Raw genomic sequence first — 18421 nt, forward strand, 5'->3', positions numbered from 1 at the left:
ACCTTACAGCACAAGCCGCTGTTGTTTTATTCAGGAAAATTCCTCCTGTACCCATATCTTCAAGGATTTTCCCTACTTTCTCCTCTATAAGTTTCAGCGTCTCTGGTTTTATGTGGAGTCCCTTGATCCACTTAGACTTGACTTTAGTACAAGGAGATAGGAATGGATCAATTTGCATTCTTCAACATGATAACTGTCAGTTTTGCCAGCACCATTTGTTGAAAATGCTGTCTTTTTTCCACTGAATGGTTTTAGATCCCTTGTCAAAGATCAAGTGACTATAGGTGTGTGGGTTCATTTCTGGGTCTTCTATTCTGTTCCATTAGTCTACTTGTCTGTCACTATACCAGTACCATACAGTTTTTATCACAATTGCTCTGTAGTAAAGCTTTAGGTCAGGCATGGTGATTCCACCAGAGGTTCTTTTATCCTTGAGAAGTGTTTTTGCTATCATAGGTTTTTTGTTATTCCAGATCAATCTGCTGATTGCCCTTTCTAATTCATTGAAGAATTGAGTTGGAATTTTGATGGGGATTGCATTGAATATGTAGATTGCTTTTGGCAAGATAGTCATTTTTACTATATTGATCCTGCCAATCCATGAGATAGGAGATCTGAACAGCATTATGAACAAACCAGTATCCAAGAGCTCTTGACTCTAGCTGCATATGAATCAAAAGATGGCCTAGACAGCCATCACTGTAAAGAGAGGCCCATTGGACTTACAAACTTTATATGCCCCAGTACTGGGGAATGTCAAGGCCAAAAAGTGTGAGTGGGTGGGTATGGTAGTGAGGGGGGAGGGTATGGGGGACTTTTGGGATAACATTGGTAATGTAAATGAGGAAATACCTAGGAAAAATATTTTAAAAAATAAATAAAAGTAGACATTAAAAGCGAAAAAAAAGATATTCATTTGGGCTTGAAAAATGAATTAGATGATATGTTTATTGGTTTAACTATCATAGATGTAGTTCTCTTTCAGAGGTGAGGTTTGGAGATTGATCAGCTAATAAGACTACTTGTTTGTCTTCCAGAGATGTGTATACCAGCACCCACATGGTGACTGAAAACTCTCTTTAATCTAGTTCCAGGGCATTAATTTCTGTCCCCCATAAGATCTATATCCATGTGGTACACAGTTACATCTTCAGGGAAAAACTCATAATCATACATTAAAGTAAATGAATTTGAAGTTAGACTCAATTAATACTGACTTTGTTTTAGCCTATTGTGCATTCAGAATGTGACACGTGACATCATTCTAACATTTACTTGCTTTTTTTCAGAAACTTGATCAAAACACATGAAAAGAAACAAACACATGCTAACTGATTTTTATTGTGACATGGACTTCAAAGAAAAGTGTATGCTTAGCAGGGTGGTGGTGGCACATGTCTTTAATCCCAGCAAGTGGAAGGCAGAGGCAGTCAGATTTCTGAGTTGGAGGCCAGCCTGGCCTACAGCATGCTTTCAAGGACAGCCAGGGCTTTACAGAGAAATCCTCTCTCAAACAAACAAAGAAACAAGCAACCAAAAACCAAAAACCAAAAAGCCAAAACACACAAAAAACACAAAACAACAACAAAAACAACAAACAAAAACAAAAAGCAAAAAACAAAGAAAAAAAAAGGAAAAAGGAAAATGAAAAGTATATTCTCACTTAATATCTGTTGAAAAGAAAAAAGGAATAAAATTATTGTAATGCTGTTTTGAAAACACTAACAGGTTTCTTTCCATTTTAAGTAACTTCTAGAGGTACACTTATTTGCTTTCCCCCTGGGTATTCCTCCTCTGAGCTATATAAAGTCTCTACAAGCTTAGGAATATTATCTCACGGAAGCCAGGCATTGTAGCCCTGTTGTGGAATGGGTTCCACACTCAGGTAATAGCTTTTGGGACAACTCCTACTTTGGTGGTTAGGGACTAACATTGGGACTAAGAGGTACAATGAAGGGGAAGCATTTGAGCCATAAATAATAAGCAAACAAAGAAGAAGGTATTTATTTATTTTAGTGCTACAGTTTGTTTTCAGGACTTGATAATCTCATGCAAATATTCTAGCACAAAGATGTAGCAAAATCAGAGTGTTAGCATTCCTTCTAAACTCCTCAGTACAGTTACCTGGCAACAGCCAGGTATGCCGGATTCATTGTAAAATGGGCTATTCCTCTAGCACTTATACTCATTCTCTATTACCCTCTTACTCTCTTACTTTCTTCACTCTCTACACCTTCTCTCCCTAGTCCTGTACTCCTCTTCTTCCTCCTGCCCACTATTTCTCACTCTCTGCATTTCACAGATTCTACTCTCTTAACTCCACTCCCCAGACCATAAACACACTCTATTCCATACATTAGCCCACAGAGCCAGTCCCTTCTACCTCATCCAAACTGCACCTCAACGAAACATATTCTGGTTCTTTCTTTTATTTATTTTTATAAAACACAAAACTTCAGACTACTTTTTTAGGCTAAATGTTGCCTTTAATGAGGTAATTGTTCATTTAGGATATGTCTTGACATCTGCCAATATTCCAACAGGTAAACACACACACACACACACACACACACACACACACACACACACACATTAAGTAAGGTGGTGATGAGTGTGTGGTGTGTGGGGGTAGTGTCTGCATTCCTGAGGGATATGTGAAAGGATATGATTAATGAATGCATGCATGAAATTTTCAATGAAAAAATACGACCTGTCCGTGGCACAGATCAGCAGTAGACAACTAGAGGACCACTGGCAGCTGCAGTAAACAGAGCAGGCAGAAGCACACACTTAGAAACTCAACAATCCCATCCCCTCTCCTCAGGAGCATCCACTATAATGTACAAATGCATAGTGGACAGATGGGAGTGACAGAGAAACTGAATAGCTTGATCATTATGGAGAGAGGTAGAACTAGAAATATGAGGGTATAACCTGCTTAGAGAATCCAGCCTTGGACTTGAGGCCATGGCAATATCCCAGTTTACACAGGGCCTGAAGATGTCTGGTGATGTGGCCATGAATCAGCATGGATCCCTGTCCATGTGTGTGGCTCATATTACCACTAAAAGTCAATTGGATATCCCTGGTCTAGACTGCAAAATTGGCACACAGTTCAAGGGTTTTGCAGAGCTGATGCCACCTTTCACCTGCTGCAGCCATTTGAAGAATACGTTCAGCACCTCACATGTGCATCATAGTAGAACTTACCCCTGTGGTGAGGTTATAGGTGAGCCAGCCTAGAGTGTGAGAGTGTGTGTGTGTGACAGTGAGATTGAGAGAGCTGTCACTGCCACTCACCTTCTGTGAGGCATCTCATCCTTATCACCTGAGGAAGTCAGGAGAGCTGTCATAGGAGTCAGGAGTATGGGAGTACCTTCTCCATCCCTAACCAGCTGTAGCATTCAGGAAAAAGGACCCGGCATCTTGACGGGGAATTACAGTAGAGCTGGCTCTGTTCTGGGTGAGGCATGAGATCTGGAAATCTGACTGTGTTCCTTGTTTTCTGCAGCACTTAGTCATGCAGCTGGGCAATGCTGGAGAACTTGCCCTCATGGTGCAGGAGCAATATAGTTATCCAGATGCTCAACTAAATGACCAACGAATTCCAGATCTAAGGTATCATGTCTGTCCACCCCAACATCTTTCTAATTTATGAACTTCTAGAATATGGGACAAAGCTGGTCCTGCAGATCCAAAACTGCAGGATATCCATGACAAAGGGCAATGAATGAAGGTTGTCTCAGTGAGGATACAGTAAGGATGGTATAATACAATTCAGATGCCTTCAAATGATGCATTGAAATGAACCTTGGCAAGCAAAATGTATGGACAAAAGGGTACACAATGAGACATATTGTGACATACAAAATCTTCCCCAATGAGATGTTTGCTTTCTTTTTAACACTTTTTAAAAAAAATTTGTCCTTTTTCTTTTCAATTAGGGGGAGGATGTAAAGACCAAGGGTAGATACAAAAGGAAAGTGATATGAGTGGAGATGTGTTGCCAATGTGAATTTCATAAAAAAAATTATTAGAAGTGAAAAATAATACTTGTATTTAATCTATTTAGCAATAAAAGTGTAGAAGCCAATTCTTTCTCTAATACAATAAAGGTTAGAGCTTATTTTTCATCCAGTTTTTTTCTGAGTTCGTTCTGAGTTCTTTCTGAGCTGTCACTTGGGCTTTAGTTCCATATGCATATATATAGAAGCCTCTGAGTAAGTATGTAAATAGATTAGACAGATATTAGGCATAACAAGCAAGTATGTGATAATGAATGCATAGTATGAACCTATGTGTGTTTATGCATATTTGCTTATGTAAAAACTTTTCCTTCTGCAAGAGATACTCACTTCTTGTGGTTTAATAAAAGTTTATTGGCCTAAACCTCCTTCCAACCAAGCAAGCTAGAATTCAGGTTTCTGGGCAATATAGAAAAAAAAAAAAACTCCAGAAATTAATTCTTTACTTATACCTCTGCTATCATGCAACCATTGTTAATCATGCAAACCAGCAGTTCTTAATGGTAAAATAAGGAAGGAAGTTTTTAGGTTAATTTAGAAGCTATAAAGTTAGAGAGCTATAAAGTCAGAAATCATCAGTCTTGAAAACTCTCAAGAGACCATCAGCCCTTAGAACACATTGTACGTCCAGTGCTTCATCTGACTACTTGCCAGAATTTTGGAAAAGGGATAGGGCTTTATAGAACATTCAAGGAAGAACAGCCAACTCTGACTTTAAGAATTAAACTCAAATAATTTGGAAGTTTTAAGGATCTTAAGCCTCTAAGTTTCTATACACATTATATTTTCTCTCTTTTAACTAAGATTCAATAAAATATTAAAGTAAATACATAGATGGAATAATTTAAAATATTCCAAAATTAACAATGAAATACTTCTAATGTATGCTTAAGCTATTTTAAGAATTGCATTGGTGTACAAGAACCAGGTATATGATATTTATGAATAACACTAATAAAATAAGAAGATAAACCAATAGCAGCTTAGCCAAAGCAAACCACAGCATTATTTTTTAGGAATGTCCAATTCAGAAAAATGTGAGCTGGCTGATACTAAACTTCTCATAAGAATACTAGTTGAAGGAACAGGGACTCTTAAATTGGGAACAGAAAGAGTGTTATCTCTAAGAAAGAAAGAATTATTCAAGGCAGCTCAGCTATTCCCTAGAGTACTGACATTAAAGGCACATTACATACTATGGGCATCCATGTTTATGTAGTTTGCTCCTGAAATCTATGACTTATGGGAAGTCTTTTGCTAAAATAACTGATATGTAGAACATATAGAAAATTAGTGGGAAGAACTAGAGAGTAATATAGGAAGAAGAGGGTCTCTCAAGTGATAGTTAGCTGATATGTAGAGTAAGGACTGCCTATCTGGAAAAAACCATGCCAACACTGCAGTACCACTTCTGCTCATAATGAAAAACAGCAAAGGATTATTGTATGCTAAATATTTTATTGACATCATTCTGCTATAAGAATGGTATTGAAGTCATCTGTCTTCTGTTCACCTGAAATAAATAAACAAAGAAACAAAGTTTGGTAGTAGAAAGATACACTGCGTAATTTCAACATGTCCTAAATATCTTTTAGTTTCTTGGATAACTCTGTTAGAGTTTCACAGTTGACTGAGTGAATTTAAATCACATACACCACAGAATTATAAAGATTATTCATGTTTTAGATGTATCCAAGATCTATGTCTCTAGGAACAGGGTGGTCATCACTGAAGATTGGAGCATGGAATGAAAAATGGGGCATTTATTTACCTTCTCTCTGGTAAGGAAACAGATGGTTATGCAAAAAGTGACCACAGGTAATTTGGCTGTTCTTTGTTTCCATGCTGGGGTGGGCCTTGATGGTTTCCTGGCTGAGAAGGTCTCTGAGGGCCTCCCTGTGGGGGTGGGCCTTGCTGGTTTCCAGGCCTAGGAGGTCCCTGAGGGCCTCCCTGTTGGGGTGGGCCTTGTTGGTTTCCAGGCTGAGGGGGTCTCTGCTGGGGGCCTCCCTGTGGAGGTGGGCCTTGTTGGTTACCAGGTCTTGGGGGTCCCTGGGGGCCTCCCTGTGGGGACGGGCCTTGTGGGTTTCCAGGCTGAGGAGGTCTCTGCTGGAGGCCTCCCTGTGGGGGTGGGCCTTGTTGGTTTCCAGACATAGGGGGTCCCTGAGGACCTCCCTGTGGGGGTGGGCCTTGTTGGTATCCAGGCTGAGGGGGTCTCTGAGGACCTCCCTTTGGAGGTGGGCCTTGTTGGTTTCCAGGCTGAGGGGGTCTCTGCTGGGGGCCTCCCTGTGGAGGTGGGCCTTGTTGGTTACCAGGTCTTGGGGGTCCCTGGGGGCCTCCCTGTGGGGGCGGGCCTTGTGGGTTTCCAGGCTGAGGAGGTCTCTGCTGGAGGCCTCCCTGTGGGGGTGGGCCTTGTTGGTTTCCAGGCATAGGGGGTCCCTGAGGACCTCCCTGTGGGGGTGGGCCTTGTTGGTATCCAGGCTGAGGGGGTCTCTGAGGACCTCCCTTTGGAGGTGGGCCTTGTTGGTTACCAGGCCTAGGGGGTCCCTGTAGGCCTCCCTGTGGGTGTGGGCCTTGTTGGTTTCCAGGCTGAGGAGGTCTCTGCTGGGGGCCTCCCTGTGGGGGTGGACCTTGTTGGTTTCCAGGCTGAGGGGGTCTCTGAGGACCTCCATGTAGAGGTGGGCCTTGTTGGTTTCCAGGCTGAGGTGGTCTCTGCTGGGGGCCTCCCTGTGGGGGTGGGCCTTGTTGGTTTCCAGGCTGAGGGGGTCTCTGCTGGGGGCCTCCCTGTGGGGGTGGGCCTTGTTGGTTTCCAGGCTGAGGGGGTCTTTGCTGGGGGCCTCCCTTTGGGGGTGGGCCTTGTTGGTTTACAGGCATAGGGGGTCCCTGAGAACCTCCCTGTGGTGGTGGGCCTTGTTGTTTTCCAGGCTGAGGGGGTCTCTGCTGGGGGCTTCCCTGTGGGGGTGGGCCTGGAGGGGGTGGGCCTTGTTGGTTTCCCGGCCTAGGGGGACCCTGTGGGCCTCCCTGTTGGGGAGGACCATGGTGGTGTCCTGGGTGAGGAGGGTGCTGTGGTGGTCCCTCTGGTCTATTCACATCTTCCTCACTGCCATCTTCATCACCATCATTATTTTCATCAGAACTGGGAGGTCTTGGGGGCATTCCTCCAGGAGGTGGTTTTGGAAAATGATGACCATATCCTTGGCTCTTCTCTCCCCTCTCTATTCAAGTAAAGATAAAAATAGATGAGTTTATACCTTCTCTTTCTCCCAGAATTACTGCCCCCCCCAACTTTATGTCACTAATAGTTCAGGAAGCTTTATTGTGTATAAATCTTTTTCTTATATCACTACTCTTTGAATGAGTATTTGTCCTTAAATGCTGTGCAAAAAGGATTTCCTTATGTAACTTACACTTCCTAGTCAGAAGTGGAGAAACGGTCATTCGGGGGTGGGTGGGTGGGTATATTCTTTAAATATTGCTAGTTAGCGCATGGCAGAGTACGAAAATTGTGACAGCATGCTTTAATTTTCTTACATATAAAATGTAGTTCAAGGTCCTGTAAGCATGTGGAAAGCAAAAAATAAATCTAAGAAAAAGTTTTCCATACTGTTTTCATGTGAAATATTTTAAAAATTAGACAGGTATGGATACAGAGGGGAGTACAAAAATAAATTAAAACTGTGACAAGTATAGGCTCTGTGTAGTTGTGTATTTTATGTGCAATGATAGGGTTCTAATTGGAATCACTGGGGAAAGAACAATTCTTTAGGCAAACCATAGGTTTGCAGAGGATTTTTAAATGGAAACACCCTCTATGTGCAACATATATAATATATTGCTTCAATCTGTGTAAGAAATAGAATATCGCTCTTTTTAACAAAGCCTAGCTTCGAGTTCTTCCAGTGTATGAACCTGCTGTAAAGTCAATGCTGGGAAGGTTGTCTATTTTTCTCTGGTGAAGCTTCCAGTTATTATTGTAATAAAATAAAGAAATAATAGAGGTATTACAGAATTGCATAATTACAGATGTAAATGGTACATAGAAGATCAAGAGAGGATGGATCTCTTTTTACCTAGGAGCTGAGAATTTGAGTCTTCGTAGGTGATCTCTAGAAAATTAGCACAAAGAATTTGAAAGTTACTTATGACATTTTCTAGTTGCTGAGAATACTACCATTATCATTTTGACCCTTGGTAGAAATGACAATTTAGTTCCTTCTTATATGTATCAAACTTTACTGATACTGTTCATTAACTTTACCACAACTTCAGGGAGACATGATTATAAAAGTTTTCCTTTATGATCTTAATTTCTTATATGATATAGCCCCAAGTATTTCATTCATTGAAATAAGAAAATATATTGCTTTCAGTAAAATATAAAATACAATGAATATTGAGCAGCATCATGAAAAAAAGAAAGAGAACATAAGTCTAGCAACATATTTCAGTGACAAAAGCACTTACATAATTACTCCTATTAAGTACCTGAATCTATATGATAGAAGGATAAATGCTGCTACCAATAAGATGGCATCTGTCAGAATGTGCTTAAGCATTTGAAAATATGGAGACACATGGGTAGACACACTCAGAGACTTGCATATTTTTATGACCATCCATAAAATAATTAAATATTAAAGTAATATTTAGAAGAAATTAACCCCTGATATTTATATTTCATGTTGTACAGTTTAAAATTTGTTAACATTTGTTTTTACTTAAAACCATTCCTAATATGTTTTTAACACTTTCCTCTTTCTCTGTCCTCTACACACAAGGCAAGCACAATCGACTATTGGTTTTTCATAACACCATAAAAAATAAGTTTCCCTCTGTAAACTACAACATACTCTCTTGCATCTTCTACTACAAAAAAGTCTTTTTATAAATTTACTCAGGTTATTTTGTTGCAAGAATATTTGTAATTCATACCATAAGTATAGTTTAAGCTCTAGAATTAAAATGATAACAAATGTTCTTCTATTTGTTCTCATAATTCTTTGCCTCTGTTCCTTTTCCATCTCCTTTTATTTCTCCCAGTCCTGAAGTGTGTTACACCAGTCAAATATCACTGTACCACTCTCTCCCCTACTTCATACCTTCATCTTGTCTCTGAGCTGAGCTCAGGACCAGCAAAGCTGCTGTGAGCAGGACAACCAGCATCTTGGAAGATTGCTCCCAAGGTTGTGCTGGAGGAAGGAAGGCCACAGTCTTTATAAGGATGGTAGAACAAAGGCATCTTTCACTTCCTTACTGTAGAACACACTTGTGACAGGAGCATGCCATGCATCCCTGACTCTTCTTTGGGACTTTAGCCTAGCAGGATGCAGTAGGGCTGAGGCTATCAAGAATTCAGTTCTAGAGACAGGGTCTCTGGGATTGCTAGTTAGTTCATATTGTTGTTCCACCTATTGGGTTGCAGACCCCTTCAGCTCCTTGGTACTTTCTCTAGCTCCTCCACTGGGTCCCTGTGATCCCACCAATAGGTGACTGTGTGCATGCACTTTAGTATTTGCCAGGGGCTTCATAGCTTCTCAGATTGCCTACTTGGCCATCATTCAGAAGACAAGCCTTTTGGCATTGAAACTTTATATGCCCCAGTAGAGAGGAAAACCAGGATCAAGAAATGGGAGTGTTTGTGGGTAGGGAAGTAGGGCATTGGGGAGAGTATAGGGGTTTTTCAGGATAACATGTGAAATGTTAATGAAGAAAAGTTCTAATAAAAAATGAAAAAGAAAGAATTCAGTTCTAAATCATAGGGCATGATATTTGTGCAACAATGTGTAAGCAATATAGTGAAATTTCAGATATTAGAAATGAAATTCTAGTTTGATATGATTGTGACTCTCTCCTTGTTAGTTTTGATCCTTGGAGGATTTGCTTCTATACAAACATGTATATTTGTGCCAATATTCATACTCTTTGGATGACTTTCTGTTCATTTTTGTGGGTGATTAGGACACCAATATGGAATATATAGTAAGTGAGACAAACAAGTCTGGAAGCTTATTTGTGCTCAGGTAAGCCTTCTGAAATTTCCAAGATCGGGTTCAAATTAGAGAAACTGTGATATCAAAGCACTGAAAGCAGGAATATTCTTTTCTTTTATTACTTCTATGTTAGGGAAAGAAAAGTGGAAAACGAGAACTCAGATAAGTTTTGGACCAGTCAATCCTAGAAAACATAGTTCTCACATGAAACACAAAATTATATGATTCCCAGAGAATATATTCTTATCTACACTTTATTTAATATTGATAACTTTGAATTATATTTTGTTCAATATTGCTTCCCTTTGGAATTAGTCTTCGACTCTTAATTGGCTAAAAACATAAATAAGGTGGTCTGTCATCACTTTAAAATATACAAAGCATTGATTTCTCTGAATGTTTTTCAACATAGAGTATTTAATTTTCTATGTTTATTGCCAATGCTTCAATAATTACCTGTCTGACTAATTGCAGATGATTATGCCCTGTACTATACAGGGTCATGCTTATTATTACTGTATCTCAGTCCATCATCTTCTTACAACTCCCATAAAAAGCCTTGGCTTATTTACTGAATCAGTGTTTACTTTGTTCCTTGCTTGTTTCGACTTCACTTTATGGCTTCACTTGCCATATTTCTACCCAGATAGGAATCTGGATTTGAACCTTAATGACAGCTTCATAATAGAACTCATGATTATAATGTTGTTGCTTTCCTTTCCTATCTTCTTTCTTTCCTTCCTTCTGTTCTTTTTCATTTTCTCTCTGTCTTTTTCTCTTTCATTCCTTCTGTTCTTAATTTTACTGTCTCTTTCTTTCTTTCTATCTTTCCTCTTCTTTTCTTTCTTCATTCCTTTCTTTCTTTCTTTCTTCCTTCCTTTTTTTCTTTCTTTCTTTCTTTGTTTCTTTCTTTCTTCTTTTCTTACTTGTTTTTTCTCTTTCTTTATTGGCAATAACTGATTAGAATATAGCTGGGTGTGGTATCTCACACTTTATTCCTAATACTCCAAGGCAGAAGCAGGTGGATGCAGATGTCTAAGAGTAGGATGAGACTGGTTTTTAAAGCTATGTCCAAAACAGCTTTTGCCCAGTGAAACCCTATCTCAAAAAACAAACAAGGAAAGAAGTGATTTGGAAGATACTGTGCTTGAATGACTTCATGTGATATAAATGCTGTTTTATTCCTAATTCCTATACGTTTTTGTTTTCAGTTGCATGAGGCACCTCCTCAATGAGGAAAGAGTAAACAAGTTGTTGCATTTTCATTTCTGAGCTCAAATAGAGTTTTAATTATACCCCCAACTTTTAATTGTGGCTAGAAGAATTTTCAGTGGAATGTGGTTGCTGTAAAACAGAGAGGGGCAATGAATGTATATTATCCTTTATCACTTGGGTAAGTCTACTATGCAATTCATATCAATATTCCAGGTGTTTCATTATGAAGAGACATAGGGATTATCCCAGAAAAAATTACCTAAATTGTCCTTTACTATAGATGATATAAAATTCTATGGTATTATCAGGTCGGTGGTTTGTGTTGGAATTATTTTCTATTGTTGTTGCTTTCCCCGGAGGTGATGATCGATGTATTTGGAAGGGAGAATATCCTAGTATTTGGTAAATTTCTCTCATTCTGTGAAAATCAGAGACAATCTCACAAGATTGCAGTTTTAATGAAGGCAAGGAAAGGTTGATTTCTGAATATGATTTTTAATAGGATGGTTTTCTATTGTCTATAACTAGGAGATGAAAATGATTGGTAGATGGGGGTCTGGACCAGTTGTGGCCTCCAAAGTCATCATGATGGGAATGTCAGATATAGAGCAGAGGAGAAAGCTAGGCAGACATGTGCATATTGGGTCTGGTGAAAAACTGCCTGGAACTCAGCCTACACCTGAGTTATGTTAGTTCTGGAATACAGCAATTGATTTGGACAAAAATATTCTGCAACTTGAGCCCTTTAGTAACCTTTTCCAGTGTCATCAATATGTGAAAGAAATTATTGCTGTATGAAAAAAAAGTCACCTGGTAACTCAAGAGAAAACAGAAAAAGTCATTGTGGAGAAAGGGAATGGTTACATAGTCATTAATGGCTAAGGTGGCTTAAGTAATAAGATTAACCGGAAGGGCTTTTGGGGACCTGTAGTGACTGAAGTACTATGTAGTGGCACTTCCATATGACTCCAGTGTATCACTTTTGGTTATGTATATGAATGTCTTTAAGTCATCATACCACATAAACACTTTCAATTTAACACTGCATTATTCAAATTATCCACAGTATAGAAAAGCACATATGGAACTTCAGATTTTGTTTTTCTGGAGATTCAGTATGGATGTCCATGGGGCTGGTCCATCCCAGTATACGCTCCAAGGTTTCTTCTCTGTCCACATTCTCAAAAGGGTTTATTATTGTTTAATGAAATCCTGGTGAGTGTTCAGACTGATGTCAAATGGAATATTCTCTTAGATTTAATTTGCATTTGTATGATAATTTAAGATTGTTGAAAATTACCAAATATTTATTAGACATTTTTATGTTTTCTATTGATATATTTCCATTCATGTTTGGAGAGCTTGCTTGGCCATTAAAGGATCATAATGGGAAATATAAGAGACATATCTGTTCAATGTTCTTTATTTACCACTTGAGACAAGAATGCATTCAGAATAGTAGGCTCCTATCTGATATAGAGGTGGCAAAGCTTATTATCTTACTGTACTGATTCTACTAAATGAACTTAGCTATAATATGACTCTAATGAATTTCTGCTATACTTATAGGTCAGTCCTTTCTTCAGTCATCATCTTAGAAGATAACTCTTGCAGCAAATGGGAACAAAAACAAACATCTGTGCAGAGAAAAAATTCAGAGAGTGAGTAATATATCTCAACCCTTCCCCAAATCATGAAACTGTGTGGCAAAGGAGGTCTAAAAAGTGAAAGAGTCAGAGGAGATGGAGGACATGAATGGAACAGGTATTTTAAACACAAAAAGACCATCATATATGTGAATGCACAGAGACTTATACAGCATGCACTGAACCTGGATAGATCTCTACCAGATAATGCCCTAGTGCTGAAAACAGAAGTGGTGAAAAAATTCCCATTCCTAACTCATAACATATCTTCTACTGGGAACTACTTGCAAATAAAGATTTGGTTCTCTCCAAGAGAATCCCACAGAGAAAATGAACTACTGCATGCCCTGGAGTATATGATAAACATTAAACATTAAAGAACTCGACAATAAATTTGGAGCTTTCTTGCCTCATAAGATCATATCATGTCTTCCCCCAACACCTGCCACCAATAATTTCATTTTCTACTCAACGTTGTATCAGGTGTAATTCTCAGAACTTCCATAAGGATAAACAGTAATATATCCTATGCTGAGCAAATCTCTACATTTTGGTTTGAAGATTTCTTTACTGGTAAGTTTGGAAAATCAAAAATTAATACATGAGAAAATGTTAATTTAGCCTTGAACAATTTCCAGACAACTGACTGGATTGTGTTGGAATGCTCCTACTGTGACTGAACGTATGGCTCAGTGGTAAAGTGTGCTTGTAAGCCTCACAAACTGTGTTCAAATTCCCAGAACCCATGCAAAAATATGGATGGTCACATTTGTAATTATAACCTCAGTAATATATAAAGCAGAAGCAGGATGAGTTGTGAGATTACTGGTTGACAGCATCACACTATGTTTTGTGAGATTTCATGTCATAAGGGAAGAAGATGAAAATAACAAATCCTGACATCCTCTTCCAGTCTCCATCAATGCAAACTCACATATATGCAGTGTGTGCCGCATTTATATATACAATGAAGAAAACCTTATCTTAGGAGTGTATGGTATTTAGAATATGCTTTTTACAAGTTGTGATACTATTAGGAGGTGAGGCCTTCTTGAATTAAGTATGTCATTGTAGGACACTTGAGTCTTGAGACTTTTCTCTTAGCTATTTGAAGACAATAGTCTGTTCCTGACATTTGTGAAAATGTAGATAGAATTCTCAGTTCCTACAGACCCATGCCAGTCTGGATGCCTCTATAAAACCCACAATGGCCATAACTGACTGAGCTGCAAAACCTGTAATCCCAATTAAATGGTATCCTTATAAGAGTCGCCATGGGCATGGTTGCTCTTTATAAGAATGGAAACCCTTACTAAGATAGAGGTCCTTTGAAGGATACTGTTTCTTTCCTCAGTGTGTAAGTAAGCTGTGCTTCTACATGATTCCAATGAAGCTGTTCTCATGTGCATGACAGACAACCACTAAGAATCGCACAACATTAGTAGGAGGGAGGTTTTAAGTTTAAGCCTCCTACTAACTTATCACTCACAGTTTGGATTAAAGATTTCTGTTACATTTCTACCATTAATTCTCTAAAGAACACTTTAGCTACTTGACTTACCCTAAAGGTCACAGGATATCTAATCAAGTATCCATTGGCAAATCAGTTATCTTGCTTATGAATGTTAGTTTTACTGGAAACACAGGAAAGGTAAACCTGGAGCAACTATCCTCATATATTATTTGCATATGGTTATGGGATTGCTGTCCTTCCCCTCTCCTTCCCCATTAACTCTGTCTTCTTTTTTTCTTCTTCTCTCATTTCTTATTTCCTTGTTATGTTTTGTCCATATTTTTCTCCCAAATCTAAACATTTTTGTCATGATTGGGCATCTCTCCTCCTTGAAATATATACACCTTTTTTTGGGAGCACACATGTCTTCCCACACGCAGAAAAGTACTAGAAAAACAATCACTTTAAACATAAAACGGTGTCTCTTTCCCTAAAGAGACATATAATCTATTTTTTCTACCCATAATTCTAGGGATGGGAGTTTTTATTAACCTGGTGGTTTATGCTATATATAGAGACAGGCTATATCAGAAAGGACTGGAGATACCTAATAGTTTAGGTAAACTTTGCGTTTTATGTCTGGCTAAAGGCTCCTCCAAGTTTGAACAGGACATTTACAGGTAGTCTAAATGAACTCTGCAGTATCTGTGTTACAGAGACCACACTAGATTATTTCTTTGGCTCTTAATCTTTGAGACTGTGCCAGGGCCTAGCAAACACAGAAGTGGATGATCACAATTAGATAATGGATGGATCACAGGGCCCCCAATGGAGGAACTCAATGAAATACCCAGGGTGATGGGGGGATCTGCAACCCTCTAGGTGGAAAAACAATATGAACTACCCAGTACAACCCCCTCCCCGGAGGGCTCTTGTCTCTAGTTGCACATGTATCAGAAGGTGGCCAGGTCTGCCATCAGTGGAATGAGAGGACTATTGGTCATGCAGACCTTATATGCCTCAGTACAGGGAATACCGGGGCCAAGTAGTGGGAGTGGGTGGGTGGGTGGGGGAAAGGGTGTGAGAGAGTGTGGGGGACATTTGGGATAGTATTTAAAATGTAAATGATATAAATACCTAATAATAATAATAAAAAGACACTATGTATAGCTTATCTCTAGAATCTATGTCCTTGGACAAACTGGCATGTGACAAGTACTTTGAATTGAGTTTTGATGTTACTATGTCTCCTTGTGCACACGTGACTTTTCATTACAACAGGAACATTTTTTCCTAAAGTTGTACAGTGCTAAAACTGGCTGACAATAAACACTTTACTGTCAGAGTCTAGATGTTTGAACTGCTATGTGTTCATGAAGTTCTGCTTGCCTCTCAACAATTGTCTAGCAGTTGTGGTCTTTGCAGGAACTCCCAGGCAACTTCCGATGGGGAAGTACTCATTTTATGACACCATCCTAAAACACTTTTAATAACCTCATCCATGAAATCAACATTTGGGCTCCATCTAGGCCTTTTTGGGACTACCTGTGGGATTATTTGGTGTTGTGTCTCATTGATATGCTTGACATTAGCCATTTCTCTTCTACACTTACAAAAACATTTAAAAGTGTTTGAATGTATGTCTGGAGAGCTGCTTGGTAATACAAAGAATGACTCAACCATTTTCTCCATATCCTCAATATATAGAGAATCAGTGTTTCTAATTTATCAGATATGAGTTGGAGAAGAGGCTATATTTCCAGTAATATTTTGTGGGCTTGCTCATGGCTGAGATATCTTGAATGATTTCATCTTGCCTTCATATTAAATTATTTCCGGTAAAATATATTTTACCTCTCATGTCTTAGATTGGTATCATCTACTCTTTACTTTAGAATTGCTCAGAAGGCACAGCTCTGTTGACCTTGTGTTCCACAGGACTCTACTTCATCTATTGGGATATTTATGGAAATCAAATATCGAGTGCACAACCCTTTTCTTGATCAATAATGTATTGAAGGGAGAACTCTATTTTCTTTCACTGTGAATGAACAGTCCAGTTCTTGCCTTATAATAATAATTATTATGTATATCAACTGTGTATATAGTTTTTATCCCATTTACTTATTATGTAAAAATTTTAATGATAGAATATATCAAAAATGTAGAGATGGCATATAAATACATCTTTCAAATGTGAAATTTACATACATATAGTTTATACAGTACTATCCAAACAGCCTTACATTTTAAGTCTTTGCCTTATTACTCTCTGCTGTCACTATGTGTTGGCATGCTTTCAGAAATTCAAGCAGAACAGTTGCCCTTTTTAAATGAAAACCGTTTCAGTGAGGAAGAAATGGTCAAATAAGCCAACAGGATATAGTTCATACAAACAATGGCATAATTCTTTAAAGAATAGCTTGAATCATTACCTTGTTTAATATTGTCTCACACATATCAACAGTGCAGACAAACCAAATAATATTCTAATGGCATTTTAAGTCCCTAGAAGTGGGGATTATAAAATCTTCATTGTTAAAGTAACTTTTATTATCTTGTAGTTGTTGTTAATTTAAAGGCTTATTTCCTCTTCTGCAAAACTAGGCCTAGTCCCAGATACTTCTAGCTTCTGTACAATCTTACCAAGGTCTAGATTGTTTCACCCTGAGACTTACTGTTGAATAAACTCAGTTTTCCTTCTTATTTCTAATCTCACCTTGGCTGAGTCAACTCACCTTCTCTGGGTCAAACCCCTCCTCAAGCTGACTGGTTCACTCTGACTTCTTTTAAGCTTTTTCAGTAACTGTTCTGCTTAGTATTATTCTAACTTTGACAGTTCTAACATACTGACTTCAACTGTTCTAACTCTCTGGGTCCTTCTCCTGCCCTGGCTCAATCTTTAACTCTGTCTAGCTTGTTCTCTGTCTTTATCCTGTCTGTAAAACTCTTCTGGTAAAAGTGTCTCCTTTGTCTCTCCCTCTAGCCTTCTGTCTTTAGTAGGTTCCCATTCCTCTGTCTTTGAGTGTTGGGCATATCCCATTCTTCCAAATGATTTCTGATTTGTCACTTTATCTGCTACTCATCTCTTTCAAACATGGGTGCTACTTTCTGCAAACTAACTTCACCTTCATTGTTTGGGATTAAAGGGTATGTCTGTATTCTAACTGAATTCTATTGTGATTGATTTCAAGAACACCAAAGCCCAGAACAGAACAGAATATTCAACCAACACTAGCAAGGGAACCTTTCCCAGTATCAGTAGTTACAACATATGAAGATGTTTCCTTCTACCATTAGTAACAACTGACTAGAAAATCTTTAGTGTCACAGATCTTAACATTCCCACAAGGAAAATCTGGGAAGAGAAGGAAAGGAATTCATGAAGAAAAGCATACATGAATGGAAGTTTGTGATAATAAAATACTCATTTATTAGTTTATTAGTTGTCAGTTTTTATAATTTAATACAAAACAAAGAGTATGTCCTGGCTTGGTGTAAAAGTAGAGAATTCACACTCAATTCGAAATTTATGAACATCTCAGAAGCAAGAGCAAATTCTGCTTGGTGGATGCATGAGTTATTGTTGGGAATCAGATTTTCCACTCATGTATTTGTGTGATCTCGAAATGTCATAACAAGTTTTTTTTTTGTTTTCTTTTTGAACATCAATGACTGTCATTCTGTGAAACACTTAGGTAAAGCCCAATATATCACATGTGTGCCTGCTTCAATTCCTTTGCATCAGGAAAAAAATTTAGTTCTATAATCTCATTATCATCATTATCATTTTAATTATCATAAACTGCACCACCAGCAGCTCTTTGGTTTGGATTTTGTTTTCCTGCTGTTTTTTTTTTTTTTTTTTTTTTGGTTATTGTTTTAGTATTTTCCAAGTAATGAGAGGTAGTCATTGAGAGTGCAATGGGATGCGTTCTTTAGTTTCTTTTTGTACCTTTTGAGAGAGAGTCTTTGAGTAAACCTGCCAACATTTACTATTTTAGATAAATAGAATGGTGAGTTATTTCCTGTGATCCAACTGCCTCTACCTCTTATTTTTGAGGTTACAGAGATGTGCTGCCACTTTAGTTTCTT

General features: G+C 38.4%; 1 protein-coding gene and 1 pseudogene across 1 annotated transcript; both read right to left on the minus strand.

Moving 5' to 3' along the window:
• Gm18912 (predicted gene, 18912) overlaps positions 1 to 18421 on the minus strand; it is a 65535-nt pseudogene that overhangs the window by 37811 nt on the left and 9303 nt on the right.
• Prb1 (proline-rich protein BstNI subfamily 1) lies at positions 5464 to 9190 on the minus strand. The gene is made up of 4 exons (NM_198669.1): positions 9122 to 9190; positions 8093 to 8128; positions 5797 to 7237; positions 5464 to 5538 (listed from the first exon to the last, which is right to left on the minus strand). Exons 1-3 carry the CDS (start codon positions 9183 to 9185, stop codon positions 5823 to 5825), a joined length of 1515 nt encoding a protein of 504 aa, NP_941071.1. The 5' UTR covers positions 9186 to 9190; the 3' UTR covers positions 5464 to 5538; positions 5797 to 5822.

Source organism: Mus musculus, chromosome 6 (assembly GCF_000001635.26).
Source record: "Mus musculus strain C57BL/6J chromosome 6, GRCm38.p6 C57BL/6J".
Classification (NCBI taxonomy): domain Eukaryota; kingdom Metazoa; phylum Chordata; class Mammalia; order Rodentia; family Muridae; genus Mus; species Mus musculus.